Source organism: Manihot esculenta, chromosome 3, assembly GCF_001659605.2.
Source record: "Manihot esculenta cultivar AM560-2 chromosome 3, M.esculenta_v8, whole genome shotgun sequence".
In the NCBI taxonomy this organism is placed as follows: Eukaryota; Viridiplantae; Streptophyta; class Magnoliopsida; order Malpighiales; family Euphorbiaceae; genus Manihot; species Manihot esculenta.
Genome location: NC_035163.2, coordinates 1,871,372 through 1,885,223, shown reverse-complemented (window position 1 = coordinate 1,885,223; position 13,852 = coordinate 1,871,372). Strand labels below are relative to the sequence as shown.

Sequence of the window (13,852 nt, the reverse complement as noted above, 5' to 3'; positions counted from 1 at the left end):
ACCAAATTAAAAAGACTTTAACTTCATTATTGAAAAATTTAAAATTTTAACTATTAAATGTTGGGTATGTAAATATTGGAAGTTTTTTTTTTCCAAATAGACCACAGACAAAAGATGAAGTCAAGGTCTTTTTTTTAACTTTAGATTTTTACATATATCAACTAATTTAAAACTAAGAGTAATTTATTTCTCGAAATTATAAGACCAAACAGTTGCGTTAAATTGTAACTTCACATGGAATCAATTGTACGAACTAATGATAAAAGAATATTCGACTTTACCCTCCACCCAAGTTCTTACAAATTTATTTACACACTTCTATAAATTTTATTCGATGTAAAAAAATAAAAATATTATTTTTCTTTTTTTTTAAAAAGAATATGGTCGTGAAAAAAATAATGTCATGTATGGATTAAAAAGGTAATTCTATGTTAAAAGCAAAGGTTAAAGCTTTTTTAAGTCATCAAGTCTTGTTAGAATATCAAATATTAAAAGTTCGTCCAAAAGTCAGTTAAAACATTTACGAAGGAAAGAAACAAATTGCGATTCTTTGAAATACTTCACCCCCTAAATAAGGGTTGGATAAATGGTTCCATTTTCCCTTATTAGAAATAATATCAACAGTTTTAGCTTCTTTTCTATAACGTAATCATCACCTGTCATTTAGAACAGGCAGAAGTTTGCAATTTGTACCATTTAACTATAAACTCATCCTCATTATTCAAGAAAAATCAGCTCACTCAATTTAGCCTTTACAAAAAGATTTCCAAGCATATAGCGACTGATAAAATGAACATCTTCTGAAACCAGACTAACTAAATTTTAGGAGTACTAGGAAACAACTTATTAACTACTTTATTTTGCTGAATTCGCATAATGCTCGAGCACTCTCTCCAGAATTTTCTTACATGCGTGATCTTGTCGGTGAAGCAGGAGCACTCTGCATAAAAGAAAAAAATTCCAAACTTTTCATATATCTGTCTGTACACATTCAGTGATGTTTCCAAGAGCAACTATATTGCATTCTCACGAGAGAGAATACCCTTAAAATTTTATTGAAACATTAACCCAATATTATGTGGAGAGAACAGTAATATGAAGGATGGTGGCTCTTACCAACAGCATGCCTTTTGATGCACGTTCTTCCAAATACCTTGATGGTTTGTAGAAGTTACCATATAATTGAGACCATTTCTTCAGACTTGTGTATATGTGTTTAGGTCCAACCATGTCTGCCCAAAACACAATGCCACCACTGCCACAAAAAAGCGATTACCATGATACATGAGTGCCCTCCAAAAGGACTTGACAGTTGCCATCAATTTTTAAATATTAGGTGGCTATCACAGCAGATTTTGAATTTTTTACTTGCATATCCAGCAGAAATTGCTATCATCATATGAAGTGTCAACAGCTCAACAGAGAAATACTATACAGCTCAACAGTAGAACACAGGCGGAGTATAATTATGCATGCATTGTTAACATCATGCGTGCGCTCAAGAGATTTATAACAGAGGAAATGCTTAGAGTGAGGTTGCTGCAAAATAGCTCAACCAGGTAAAATGTTATACAAAAATTACTAACCGATAAGATGGGAAACTCATTCCCAAAACAGAAGCAATGTCAAGATCTGATGCTCGAACTACCACTCCCTCATCCAGAACACGGCATGCTTCATTCACCACTGGAAAGAGCATCATCTCCACTATCTCTCGGTCAGTGACATTTATAGGCTGCCAGATGTTCCAGCAAACATAAAAAATTAAGAAATATTGCACTGAAGCAACAGAAAAGCAGCTACTACACGTCCATATTACATTTTGGAACACCAGTGCACTCAATTTAAGCTTATAGCAACGTTACATTTGCTCTTAGTAATTAGGCATACCTTTCCATTAGGCATAATATTGGTAAGCCGCCTAGACTCTTCAATGATCGGCATCACTGAAGGATCAGGATTTGGCTTGCTTCCCTTCTCATAAATGTAATATCCTTTCCCATTGTTTTTACCTGAAATGCCAAAAGTGATTATGAAATGCTTATGTCAAAAAACAGAGATATCATTTCAATCCAATAACAATCTTTTACCATTTCGTCCACTTTTAATTAAAAGTCCAACTAATGGAGACAAGAATGTGCGATCAGGGAAGGCATTAGCAAATTCTTTCCCCACTGCAACAGCAACTCCATATCCAGCTAAATCCTGAAGCCTGCAAGTGTAACTATAGGGATGAATAATTTATTACACATCTCAAATACATTAAAAGATGAGAAATGCACATGCATGCTTGGAAGATAACTTCATAGGGGCATTAAGTCAATCCTTCATATTGACAAAATCTAACATATTTTCAAGTGGTAAATTATAGTAGCCATCCCTCAACTTTAAAGGTTCTTATACTTAAGTCCCTCATCTTCCAATTGTTACCACAAAGTCCTCTCTTTTAAAAACGTTACATAAGAATCCCTCAAGCCATTTTTTATTCATTTATCTAGCAGAAATGATATGCAACAACATTACAATGTAAAGATAATAAATTAAAAAAAATGGAGTGCTACAACACCTCTTATATATATATATTTCTTAACTTTACATTTACATTGTGAGTTGTGACACTACCATATATCAATTCCGCTAGACAAATGAATAGAAAAAAGGCCTAAGGGACTTTTGTGTAATGTTTTTAAAAATGAGGGATTTTTATGTAACCATTTTAAAGATGAGTGATTTTTATACAATACTTTAAAGATGAAGGGTTTTGTGATACCAAATTGAAAATGAGGGAATGAAGTGTAATAACTTTCATAGTTGAGGGAATATTTGAATACATTATCCATTCAAGGTAGGTTATCTTGAGCATTTTTTCAAATCATGCAAAAATGGAGAAATATTTTCAAAAACATGCAGGATCCGAAAATATTTTCGGATTCTGTGAGTCAACGCAGCGTGTTCGCCAGTCATACTGGCGAACACGCTTGTTCGACACCCATGGTGTCGAAGAAGGGAGAGTTCGACACCATGGGTGTCGAACTCTGCCTTACTGAGCTTGTTCGCCACTATGAGTGGCGAACAAGCTCGTCCGGGCCACGGGAGCAGTGCAATCTGCTCCCGTGGCACTCCAGCTTGGCCGAAAGAATTGTTCGCCACTTAAAGTGGCGAACAATTCTGCTGAGTGGCATGTTCGCCACCCAAAGTGGCGAACATGCACAGAAAACCACAGAAACCACTGAGGAAAAGTGTTCGCCACTTATAGTGGCGAACACTTTTCTCTTTATATCACATGCATGCAGTTGCATGCATGTGATACTACATGAATTTGTTCGCCAGCGATGTTGGCGAACAAATTCTTGTAAAAATAAAATTTTTAAAGTAAATATATATTTAAAAAATTTAGAAAAATTAATAAAATTTTATGCTAATTAAAATATATTTATTGATATTAATTAAAATATATTAATATTAAATTTATTTTGTATACTTAAAATTATATATTTTTTAATCATCAATCAATTAATAACTTATTTCTAATTTTATTATAAAATTAATTTTTAATAATATTATTGTTATAATATTTAAATTTAAATTATCTAATCTATTATTTAGTAAATTTATATATTTTAAAATTAAAATATTTTATAAATTTAAATAGTGTATGAAAAAATTATTTATTATTAAAATATTATATATATATATATATTTTTTTTATTTTTAAAAAATTAAAATTTATTATACTGTTAAAAATAAAATTTAATATTTTTAAAATAAATATAAATTAAGAGATAATATTTTATAAATTTATTTTTAACAGTATAATAAATTTTAATTTTTTAAAAATAAAAAAAAAATATATATATATATATATATAATATTTTAATAATAAATAATTTTTTCATACACTATTTAAATTTATAAAATATTTTAATTTTAAAATATATAAATTTACTAAATAATAGATTAGATAATTTAAATTTAAATATTATAACAATAATATTATTAAAAATTAATTTTATAATAAAATTAAAAATAAGTTATTAATTGATTGATGATTAAAAAATATATAATTTTAAGTATACAAAATAAATTTAATATTAATATATTTTAATTAATATCAATAAATATATTTTAATTAGCATAAAATTTTATTAATTTTTCTAAATTTTTTAAATATATATTTACTTTAAAAATTTTATTTTTACAAGAATTTATTCGCCAGCATCGCTGGCGAACAAATTCATGTGGTATCACATGCATACAACTGCATGCAGAGAAAAGTGTTCGCCACTATAAGTGGCGAACACTTTTCCTCAGTGTTTTCTGTGCATGTGGTTTGGGTGGCGAACATGCCACTCAGCAGAATTGTTTGCCACTTTAAGTGGCGAACAATTCTTTCCGCCAAGCTGGCGTGCCGCGGGAGCAGATTGCACTGCTCCCGTGGCCCGAACGAGCTTGTTCGCCACTCATAGTGGCGAACAAGCTCAGCAAGGCAGAGTTCGACACCCATGGTGTCGAACTCTCCCTTCTTCGACACCATGGGTGTCGAACAAGCGTGTTCGCCAGTATGACTGGCGAACACGCTGCGTTGACACACAGAATCCGAAAATATTTTTGGATCCTGCATGTTTTTGAAAATATTTCTCCATTTTTGCATGATTTGAAAAAATGCTCGGTTATCTTTCCTCATGATTTATTTAATTCAATTGTTGCTGTAGAATAAGTCTTTTTAAAAATATATACAGTTTGTATTTTTGCATTCTAGGACTCGGACAGAAAGATTATATAGTTAGTAAGTGATTGTTCATTAGCTGGGTATATATATATATATACCAGTTTATAATGGATAGATGCAGGAAAAAATTCTGGAATAAATTTTTGAAATTATCAATATCTGTTTTTGGCAGAAAGACCCTTGCATTGAATTTCTAGGCGAGCTTCATTAAAGCTCAGGTATCCAAATGCTGGGCAGGGGCAGAGGGAATATCCTTTAGACACTGTTTAGCTCATCAAACAATCTACATAAATGACAAAATGAAAAGTTCCATCAAGCAGCTTACAATCGTACAGGACCCACAGAACCACCGTATAATGGTACAGTCTACAAAGCCAGTTAGAGGGGAATAATAAACAGAGACTATAGCAGACAGCAATATACAAAATAGTTTGAGCATTGGTATGCAGATGTGAGATGAGGATAAGCTTAACCAAGTTAGTCACTGATGCTTTTATATTGGCAATATGCTGGCACTGAATATGAATCCTATTTTTCTTTTTCAATAGATAGGAATTTCCCTTTCCATAGAAGAACTACAATCTCCAGTTATCAGGATAGTATGAAGCCATGACAGAAACTGACATTAAAAAAAAAATAGTTTTGGCATGAAATTTACTGAAAAACAGCTCAAATTGTGATCAAGAGATAAAAACCCACTCCAGCACATTATATATGCACATAAAACCAAGCTATAGCATTAAGGAAAGGAAAAAAAAAGGAAAAAAAGAAGCATTACTGGAAAGGACCAATAGGGAGGCCAAAATTCCTGATCACTTTGTCAATTCTGAACACGTCGACACCTAAATTGACCAGAAAATGTGCACCTTGTGAATAGGGGAAGAAAGTGCGGTTGACTGCAAAGCCAGTGCAGTTACCCACCACAACAGGAACTTTCTTTATAGATTTCCCAACTGTCATGAGATCAAGAATTACTTGTGGTGAAGTCTTTTCTGTGCGCACAATCTCCAGAAGAGGCATTATATGAGCAGGGCTGTCCAAAATGATCCTCACCTCATTAAACAACAATAAATAAAAGCTTTTAAGAGTTCAAAGGACGAGCTTTATTCTCACAAGATATAGCTAAACAGAGAATTTTATAAATATTTATATAGGCTAAATAGTATTACAAGGCATCAAATCATGTTATGTTTTTTCCTTAAGAGTTAATATTTTTCCTATATTTTCATATGCTCAAATAATCCTTTAGTAATCCACACACATCTTTCCTCCTCAATAACAAGACTTAAAGGGGCAATTGCAGCAAATAAGTACAATCTTCTCTTGTTTCAAAAAAAAAAAAAAGTACAATCTTCTCTCTAGTTCTGTAGGGAAATTGAAATAACAAAGGATCATAAGATAGAAAAACCTCATAGCTTGCCACTTGGACAATTTCAATCACCCAGCTAATTCACCTAGAACATAAGTGTTAAGATTTTAAGTCCTATATGCAGCACATCACGATCATCTTTTGCATAGGAGCAGGTTAGGTGGATGCTCTCTGATATCTCAAAAATAATAGAAAATTCTACCCATTTCCAGTCTATAATAACTATGGATCAACATCTCTAATCAATAAAGAAAATGAGATTCCTAGAAGAAAGGAAAATGGCCTAGATTTCATATTTATCTAGAGATATATAAAGCAAATTATAGGATTCTTACTTCAGAAGAACCATGAGGAGATGAAATAACTTGAAGGACAAACTCAGTATTCAGACCATCAATATAAAGATTCTTAAGGGAGAGAATGTAAACAGATTGTTTATCTAAGTTTGAGATATATAAAGCTTATGTCAGGAAGTATGGGTGATGATAATTGATAAAATGTAAACTGAGAAGAGAAATAAGCCTGACCTGAAAAAGTGTGCACCTATAATGCGATCTCGAGCACTGGTCTTTTCTCCAATTATATTGAGGTCAATAGTCGATGTATTTGTTGCCAAGATGCAGTGAGGAGGACAAACTTTCTCAATTTCACTAAAAATTTTTTGTTTCAGAGGAACACTTTCAATAACTGCCTGTAAATGGAAGTAAAAGCATCAAAAAAACTTTAAATAGAGACCACAAGTCTTGCAGTTTATCTCCACATGGTTAAGTTTACATTAAGAAATTGAATTCCAAGTAAACAAAATCACTATGAATTCATGACTGAACAAATATAAAATGAGCCATCAGCACCAGATATATGTGTAGGCATTCGCTCTTGTGCACACACATCCAAATGCAAAATAATTTCAAATTTTTATTACTAAACACCCAGGGGTTGCACACCTCTATGACCATATCAACATCTCTGAAGTCTGAGTAGTCCAATGCACCATTGAGCATTGAAAGGGCTTTGTCTGACTTATCCTTTGTCAACTTTCCTCTAGTTACTAAGCCTCGAACATTTGCTGTCAAGTGAAACAACATGTCACGAGTTTCTTGAACATGAAAACCAACACAATGGTATGAATAAGAATATATTCTGATCTTTTCGGAACATGGTGGCCTGATCCTATTCCTAGTTCCTTGTTTAAAAAGTTCAAATTCAGGTTTCCAGCTGAATATTTGCATTAAACCAGGCCTTTTTTGATGCAGAACTCCTCATGTGAAATCATGCAAAGGATCCAAGACTAGAAAATGACAGCCATCAAAGAGTAGGCTGAACAATCTGAGTATGCAACATCAGATAGGTAGGCCACTGCTTCTAACAGAATAACGAAATAGAAGAAGAAACGGAAGTACAAAAGATAAAAGTCAACATTGGAAACAAGGGAAGAGAGAACTAGTGGCAAATCAATTTGATTCATATTTATCAACAGAAGCAACCAAATAGAGTTACATGGATGATATTAATAAATAAGTAATTTATTTGTCAAATTTCATGACAGGTGAGTATAAAATACCTTCTATTGTCTTTATTCCTTTTTGAAGGTATTCAGAGTTGATTTCTTTCAGTACAACATAAATATTGCTCATAATAAGAGCAGTAGCTATGCCAGAACCCATTAGACCTCCACCAATGACAGCAACCTTCTTTATTTGCGTTGGTCTGAGCCCAATATCAGTGACATTAGGCACCTGCAATATTTTTAGTGGACAAGCTCAAAGAAGTTAAATATTACTAGTTGCTTTTTCTGTGCATTGAATAAAAAAAAAAAATAAATATAATTGCACAAGAAAAATTTATGCCAAGTAAAAAAACAAGTGAAGAGTGAGAATATAAAAATTCGGATGTTAACTCCATGAAAACACAATCAAAATCAAAATCTATGAAAATATGGTCTGAATATCTTCTCAATCATCCAGTAAAAGAGCTCAGAAAGCAACTACATATATCCAAAGAATTTTCTGGCGACAAATTCAACTTGATGTGAGAAACTCAACCCAGGCAATAAAACCTCCAGAGTTCACAAGAGCAATGATTAACAAAACTACATTTCAGAACAGGCAGACAGTATGGTAACTTATATGCAAAAATACTTGATCCTAGTAATCAGTCAAAGCAGGAAAAGCAAAATGAAAACCATCCAGATGGTGTTCAGGCCAACCACTTCAAACCTGACATACAATATATCCAATAGGAATTGGTAAATCAGAAAATTTTATGACTTTAGGATTATCAGACACCAACAACCAGCCCAGAAATCCATTACAGAGCTAAAAGTATGGATTGATTCAGATGCCACACCTTTGATGTTGCACGCTGAGCAAAAAACACATGAATAAGACCTTTTGATGTGTCCGACATTACTAACTCCTTGAATACTTTTGCTTCCTGCAACAACAATTCATCCATTAGCATCCATATGAAGCTATCACAGTCCAGAGACTCCAGACATTATTGCTTTGAAAGTCAATTACTGCATCCTTGTCTGTGAAAAAGCATGGGACTGAGAATGAAAGTTTATTACTGCATGCTCGAACACATAAAAACAATATCAAACATCCCTTATTAGAGAAAAATTGCCACAAATTACTGACAATGGAAAATGGCACATATATTTTTATTTGGAAGAGTTTCATCCAGGTTTAACAAACGGTAACCAAGCCCAGAAATACCTTTAGAACTCCATGATATCCTCCATGAACAACACCTTCCTCAATCACATCAAGGCATGCCTGATGCTGAGGCATATTTGGAGCAGTCTTTTTGGCCTGTTGTCTGGCAGCTTTCAATAACTTGAGTGCTTCAGACAGTGAACCAATCTTATCTGTCCGGTGAAGCGAACGCATCCGTGGTTTGTGCTTCTCTTTGATGTCTAAAGCCCATTGCCGAGATACTTTCAGAAGTTCTTGAGAAGACACAATAACATCAACAAGACCAAGCTTCTTCCCTTCTTCAGATGTGATTGGTTTGGATGACTAAAAGTGATTGAAAACATACTATAAAAACATTACTGAACAATAGGACCAGCAAAAGCAATATAATCCATTACGTTTGCCAATTTAAAATGATGAAGAGCAAGATCCAAACTAGGCCCATAAGATAAAGAACATGCATTTTCACCTCACTTTTTCCAACATTAATGACAACCTTTGATGGTACAAGGTTATTAAATACAATTACCAGTAAGAACCCACATGGAGGGAGGAGTTAAGCTATTATTAATCAACCCACAAAAGTTCCATTCTCTGGGTTTTTCTTTCTGTTTAATTTTTTTTCCTCTCTAGCCCAGAGCAATAATTATGGGCACGATCCATTCAGAAGCTTTCTCTCATAATTTAATAGATAATATTTACCAGCATCATTTCAATGGCCTTGGACAGTCCTACAAGCCTTGGAAGACGTTGTGTACCTAAAAAAATTCACAGTTCATTTGAGACTCCATAAAAGATTAACAACTGTACTCAAATTTGACCATTTGTGATTAAGCTTTTTTCATTAAAAAAAAATCCATAAAATCAATTCATACCTCCGAAGCCAGGAATCACTCCAAGTGTCAATTCCGGCAAGCCAAGTTGAGTTTTAGGTGCAACTATACGCGCATGACAACCCTGCACAAAGATGGCTCCATTGAACAGCCATAAAAAAAGAAAAAGTTAATGGCAATCAAAATGAAGGCACTAAGAAATGCTGCTTGACGAACATACAAACCATTGCTAGTTCTAGGCCACCTCCAAGAGCTAGTCCTTCCACGGCCGCAACAACGGGCTTCTTGCAATCTGTACTAGTGAAAGAACATAATCTAAACATACTGATCTAAGAAGACTACCAAAAGAATTTCTTCAAATTCATTTTAAATTGTGAGAATGAATCCAATAGATGATAACAGGTTAAAGTAGGACAAGTACCTTCAATTGTGTTAACGACAAGATCAACAGATACATCAGGCACAAGTGAAACATCCCCTGCCAAAGCACACACTATAATTGTAAGCAACTTAGAGCAATCAAGGACCAGCTTCTAAAGTAGCTAAATTGATCAAATCATACCAGTCTGATGAACCTTCTGCATAACACCGATGTCAAATCCACCGGAAAATTTTCCATTCTTGCCTTCATCGATAAACAAGAGACATATTACCGCCAACTAAAAAGTTAATTCAATTAACAAACAATTGAATACTTGTTGAGAAATAGATATTGACCTGTCAAAACGATAGCTTGAACGTCGTTTCTCCTTGTGGCCTCATCGAACTTCTCCTTCAAGCCCGCAATAACTGCAGCAGCAAAATTCGTTCAGCTATGCAAAATTCATAGCGATATTCCTATAAATAAAAAGAAACAAAAAAAGGAGGAAAGTAAATCAATCAGGTGTTTACTTGGAAGAGCTAAGGCGTTAACGGGAGGATTGAACATGGAAATGACAGCTACGCCGTCGTTTCCGACCTCCAAGGTGACGTGAGGCTTTGCCATGGCTCCTTGAGAAGGCTAAAAGCGATTTTGCCAATTACTTCTGGTGAAGAAGACGAAGAAATTGGGAGATCTTTCTTCGGTGGGAATGGTGATGACACAGCTTCAGTTGTTGGGAAGAAGCGTGACGTCTCTGATCCTTTTTTTTCTTTTTTTTTTAATAATTATTTTTCCAACGTCTCTGATTTTGTTTGTTTTTACGAAAAATACGAGAAAGTCTTTTTTTTTTTTCTGTCAATGGTGTGAAATTGACCCGCACGCATTTCTGTACTATTGCTCAATTAAAGCATGTTTTTTTACTATCATTATCAATTAGTTAGGCATATCAAAATTTTAAAATATTTATATTAATCTATATTTATATTTTAAATTTTAAATTTAATAATAAAATAAAAATTTTAATTTACTATTAACTAAATTAAATTTAAAACATTAATTATAAATTATAATATATATTTTTAAAAAAATATTCATAAAATATATAGCGCATTAATCTAAGTTTTGTTAAAAATAATAAATATTATTGTAGCTTTTATTTTCTAAGCAATTATTAACTAAAGATAAATAATGTAATTTTTCATAAACCATTATTTTAATTTGATCAAAATATTAAACAATTATTTAGGGTAATTTTTTTAATTTGTATATTTTATTGGATTATGGTTGTTGGGCCGGGCCCCGAATCCTCAACATCCATACATCAGTGCATCAATGTCGCGAGCCATCTGCGAAGCGCCCGGAGTGCTCCAGTAACAAGCGAAGACTAGAAAGAATCCAGCAAAAATACAATGGCGTTCTCATGTTCCAAGTTCGTTTCCAGGTTATCATCTCGGTTACAGCCATCCTTTGCTTTCAAATTCAACAAGAACAACTCACTTTCTTCACTCACATCTCTCTGCTCGCCCTCTCATCTCCCTCTTTCTGCAAGACGCTTCTCTTGCTTATCCAGGTGTGATCTTGATCTTTTTCTTTCTCCGGGTTGATGAAAGTTCAAAATTTTCAAATTAGCTTCGTTGGAAGTACTTTTTCATTGCCTTGATTTGTCATTTTCTGAATCTTTTATGGATAGATTACCTCTGGAGTTGAGTTGCGTGGGATCGTTAATGCCATTGCATAGCGCGATTGCTTCAGCAACTTTAGTATCCAGCTTGTCCAGTGAGTCTGATAGCTGGGCTTTAGTGCCTCAAGGTGTGTTTTGCGCTTGTTATGTTGAAATATTGATTCTTGGATGCATTTAAGTTCCCATTACTAAATTTGATGCAAAGTGCTTTAAAAGGCTGATCAGAATATACAAGTTATGCACGCCACATGTTTGTGTTTATGCTCTAACATGTTTGATTTATCACATAATGGCGTCAATTATGAACAACATTCACAAGCAGAAGATCAATTTCAAACTCTCATTGCTTTTATCATGAAAATATACACCCAAAAGTTGGTTCTTCTTTTCTATTTAGAGTGTTCATATATTTAAAAATTTCATGGGACATTTATTGTATTTTCCAGGTATCTCTATGCCTTTATGACTTTGCGGCAATTTTTGGTGAGGGAGGTGGAAAAGAATGTAGGATTTATTTTTATCTTGTTCTGATTTCAATTAAAAACCTAGGATTTGGAAAGGATCACTGGCTAAAGTGACACCAACTGGGACTTGAATTTCTTCTGTTCACGTTCTTCATTTTCATTTTACCCAAATGTCTCTTTTGTAATATCCATATCCAGGAGGCTGGATAAATTTTTTGTTCAATAATGATGATTTATGAATATGCTTTACGGAAGTTGCGGATGACAATAGCTTATCTGTCTCTCTTTCCTTCTCGTATATGCGCCGAAGCAAACAGAGGGGAACACTTCTATAGTTTGCTTTGGGCTTAATGCTTAGTTTTACTCCTATATTTGTTGCAGAACTTCAATTTATTTCATTTTTAACTCTCCTTCAGTGGGTGATAGGTGACTAGCTTCAGAATCAAATTCCAACATTACATTAGTAAATCCTTTTCCAAAGCCCTTTGTGCTGCAAAATTTGCTGCATCAATCCTAACTTGGTAACCTCCAAAGAAGACCAATGCTTCCTAACTCCTGAGTCAATAACTGCATATGTTCAATTGTCTCTACACCATTATCACCTTTGGCATCCCAAGCTGACTGAATTGGAAGCATTCTCATACAGGCCCATAACTTTGCGGGAAAGGGTTCACATCAAAAGCAGGAAAAGAAGACGACGTCGTACTTCTCATCTGATGTTGGAGCCTAGACAGTAACGAGGATGAATCCAACTCTGTTTTACCAACATGGCAAAATTTACTATTATCCATTATCTACCTTATTATCATCCATATATGTGGCTGAAATTAATAAACATCCTAAATAAGAAAACTTCAGTCCTTTCTCATCCTGGGTGACTTCAACAATTAATTCTCTTTGCTACCATTTTGATTTGCATTTTCGAACTATTTGTAGTGCACTGGTTTTATTTATTGAATGTTCCTGAATTATGATAAGGAGTGAATAGTATCATAATAAGTAGCTAAAAATTAAATTTATAATTTAAATTAATAGGGTATAAACAGTAATAGCTGGTCAGGTAAAACTTGATGTTATAAATTTAAATTAATTGTTGATAGGAAAGAAGGAACGTTCATGCATAGAGCATATTTGATTTTTAACACTAATTTTTTGACTTTATCATTTATATATATATTAATTTACTTTTATTATATTTCATTATTTTTTTGACTTTATCATTTATATATATATTGACTTATTTTTATTATATTCTATTATTTTTAAGTATTTGCATGTAATTTTTTATTTAATTTTTTATAATTTTTATATTAATAAATATGATTAATAAAATAAATTATATATATTCTTAGCCTTAATTAATACATTTGTAAAATAAATTATATTAATACATTTATATATATTTTTAGCATTAATTAAATTATATAAATTAATAAAATAAATTGGTAAATATGATAAATATAATATTATATTATGAATAATTTAAATTAATTAATATTAATATAATTTTTATAATTATATTTTATAAATTTAATATATAATTAATTAAATTAAATTAATAAAATATAATATAATAATTAATTAATTAATTAAAATTAAAATTTATATTTTAAATTAATTGGAATACGGCAGAGAATTTTTCCCAGACCAGGTTTAAGAAATTTTTTTCTTTTTAACTTGAAAAAGCAAAAAGTCCCGCGTCCGCCCCATCCTCAATAC

At 32.7% G+C, this 13,852-nt stretch overlaps 2 protein-coding genes across 5 annotated transcripts; one reads left to right on the top strand and one right to left on the bottom strand.

Moving 5' to 3' along the window:
• Positions 1-612: 612 nt before the first annotated feature.
• On the bottom strand, positions 613-10,773 carry LOC110611736 (peroxisomal fatty acid beta-oxidation multifunctional protein AIM1). Of its 2 annotated transcripts, none has more exons than XM_021752164.2 (18): positions 10,519-10,773; positions 10,345-10,416; positions 10,190-10,252; positions 10,049-10,105; positions 9,852-9,919; positions 9,670-9,751; positions 9,497-9,552; positions 8,816-9,118; positions 8,445-8,531; positions 7,660-7,834; positions 7,043-7,164; positions 6,626-6,789; positions 5,508-5,762; positions 2,091-2,212; positions 1,891-2,012; positions 1,587-1,735; positions 1,117-1,255; positions 613-940 (listed from the first exon to the last, which is right to left on the bottom strand). In XM_021752164.2, exons 1-18 carry the CDS (start codon positions 10,610-10,612, stop codon positions 905-907), a joined length of 2,166 nt encoding a protein of 721 aa, XP_021607856.1. In that variant the 5' UTR covers positions 10,613-10,773; the 3' UTR covers positions 613-904. The 2 variants fall into 2 exon arrangements, with proteins under 2 accessions (XP_021607856.1, XP_043811195.1); XM_043955260.1 differs by having other exon boundaries at positions 10,345-10,439; positions 10,519-10,763.
• A 522-nt stretch (positions 10,774-11,295) lies between these two features.
• LOC110611748 lies at positions 11,296-13,104 on the top strand. 3 transcript variants are annotated; one of them, XM_021752186.2, is made up of 3 exons: positions 11,296-11,558; positions 11,679-11,797; positions 12,780-13,104. In XM_021752186.2, the coding sequence occupies exons 1-3, from the start codon at positions 11,398-11,400 to the stop codon at positions 12,785-12,787; spliced, it is 288 nt and encodes a 95-aa protein (XP_021607878.1). In that variant the 5' UTR covers positions 11,296-11,397; the 3' UTR covers positions 12,788-13,104. The 3 variants fall into 3 exon arrangements, with proteins under 3 accessions (XP_021607878.1, XP_021607877.1, XP_021607876.1); XM_021752185.2 differs by lacking the exon at positions 12,780-13,104 and adding an exon at positions 12,550-12,773; XM_021752184.2 differs by lacking the exon at positions 12,780-13,104 and adding an exon at positions 12,116-12,399 and having other exon boundaries at positions 11,300-11,558.
• Positions 13,105-13,852: the final 748 nt, after the last annotated feature.

Excerpts from the sequence above, each read along its gene's own strand:
- LOC110611736 (XM_021752164.2), bottom strand. The coding sequence starts at position 10,612 with ATGGCAAAGCCTCACGTCACCTTGGAGGTCGGAAACGACGGCGTAGCT. Across the intron at positions 10,417-10,518 it reads TAACGCCTTAGCTCTTCCAA|TTATTGCGGGCTTGAAGGAG; the intron begins GTAAACACCTGA and ends TTGCTGCTGCAG. Across the intron at positions 9,920-10,048 it reads TGTCGTTAACACAATTGAAG|ATTGCAAGAAGCCCGTTGTT; the intron begins GTACTTGTCCTA and ends TCACTAGTACAG.
- LOC110611748 (XM_021752184.2), top strand. The coding sequence starts at position 11,398 with ATGGCGTTCTCATGTTCCAAGTTCGTTTCCAGGTTATCATCTCGGTTA. Across the intron at positions 11,559-11,678 it reads CGCTTCTCTTGCTTATCCAG|ATTACCTCTGGAGTTGAGTT; the intron begins GTGTGATCTTGA and ends TTTTATGGATAG. Across the intron at positions 11,798-12,115 it reads CTGGGCTTTAGTGCCTCAAG|GTATCTCTATGCCTTTATGA; the intron begins GTGTGTTTTGCG and ends TGTATTTTCCAG.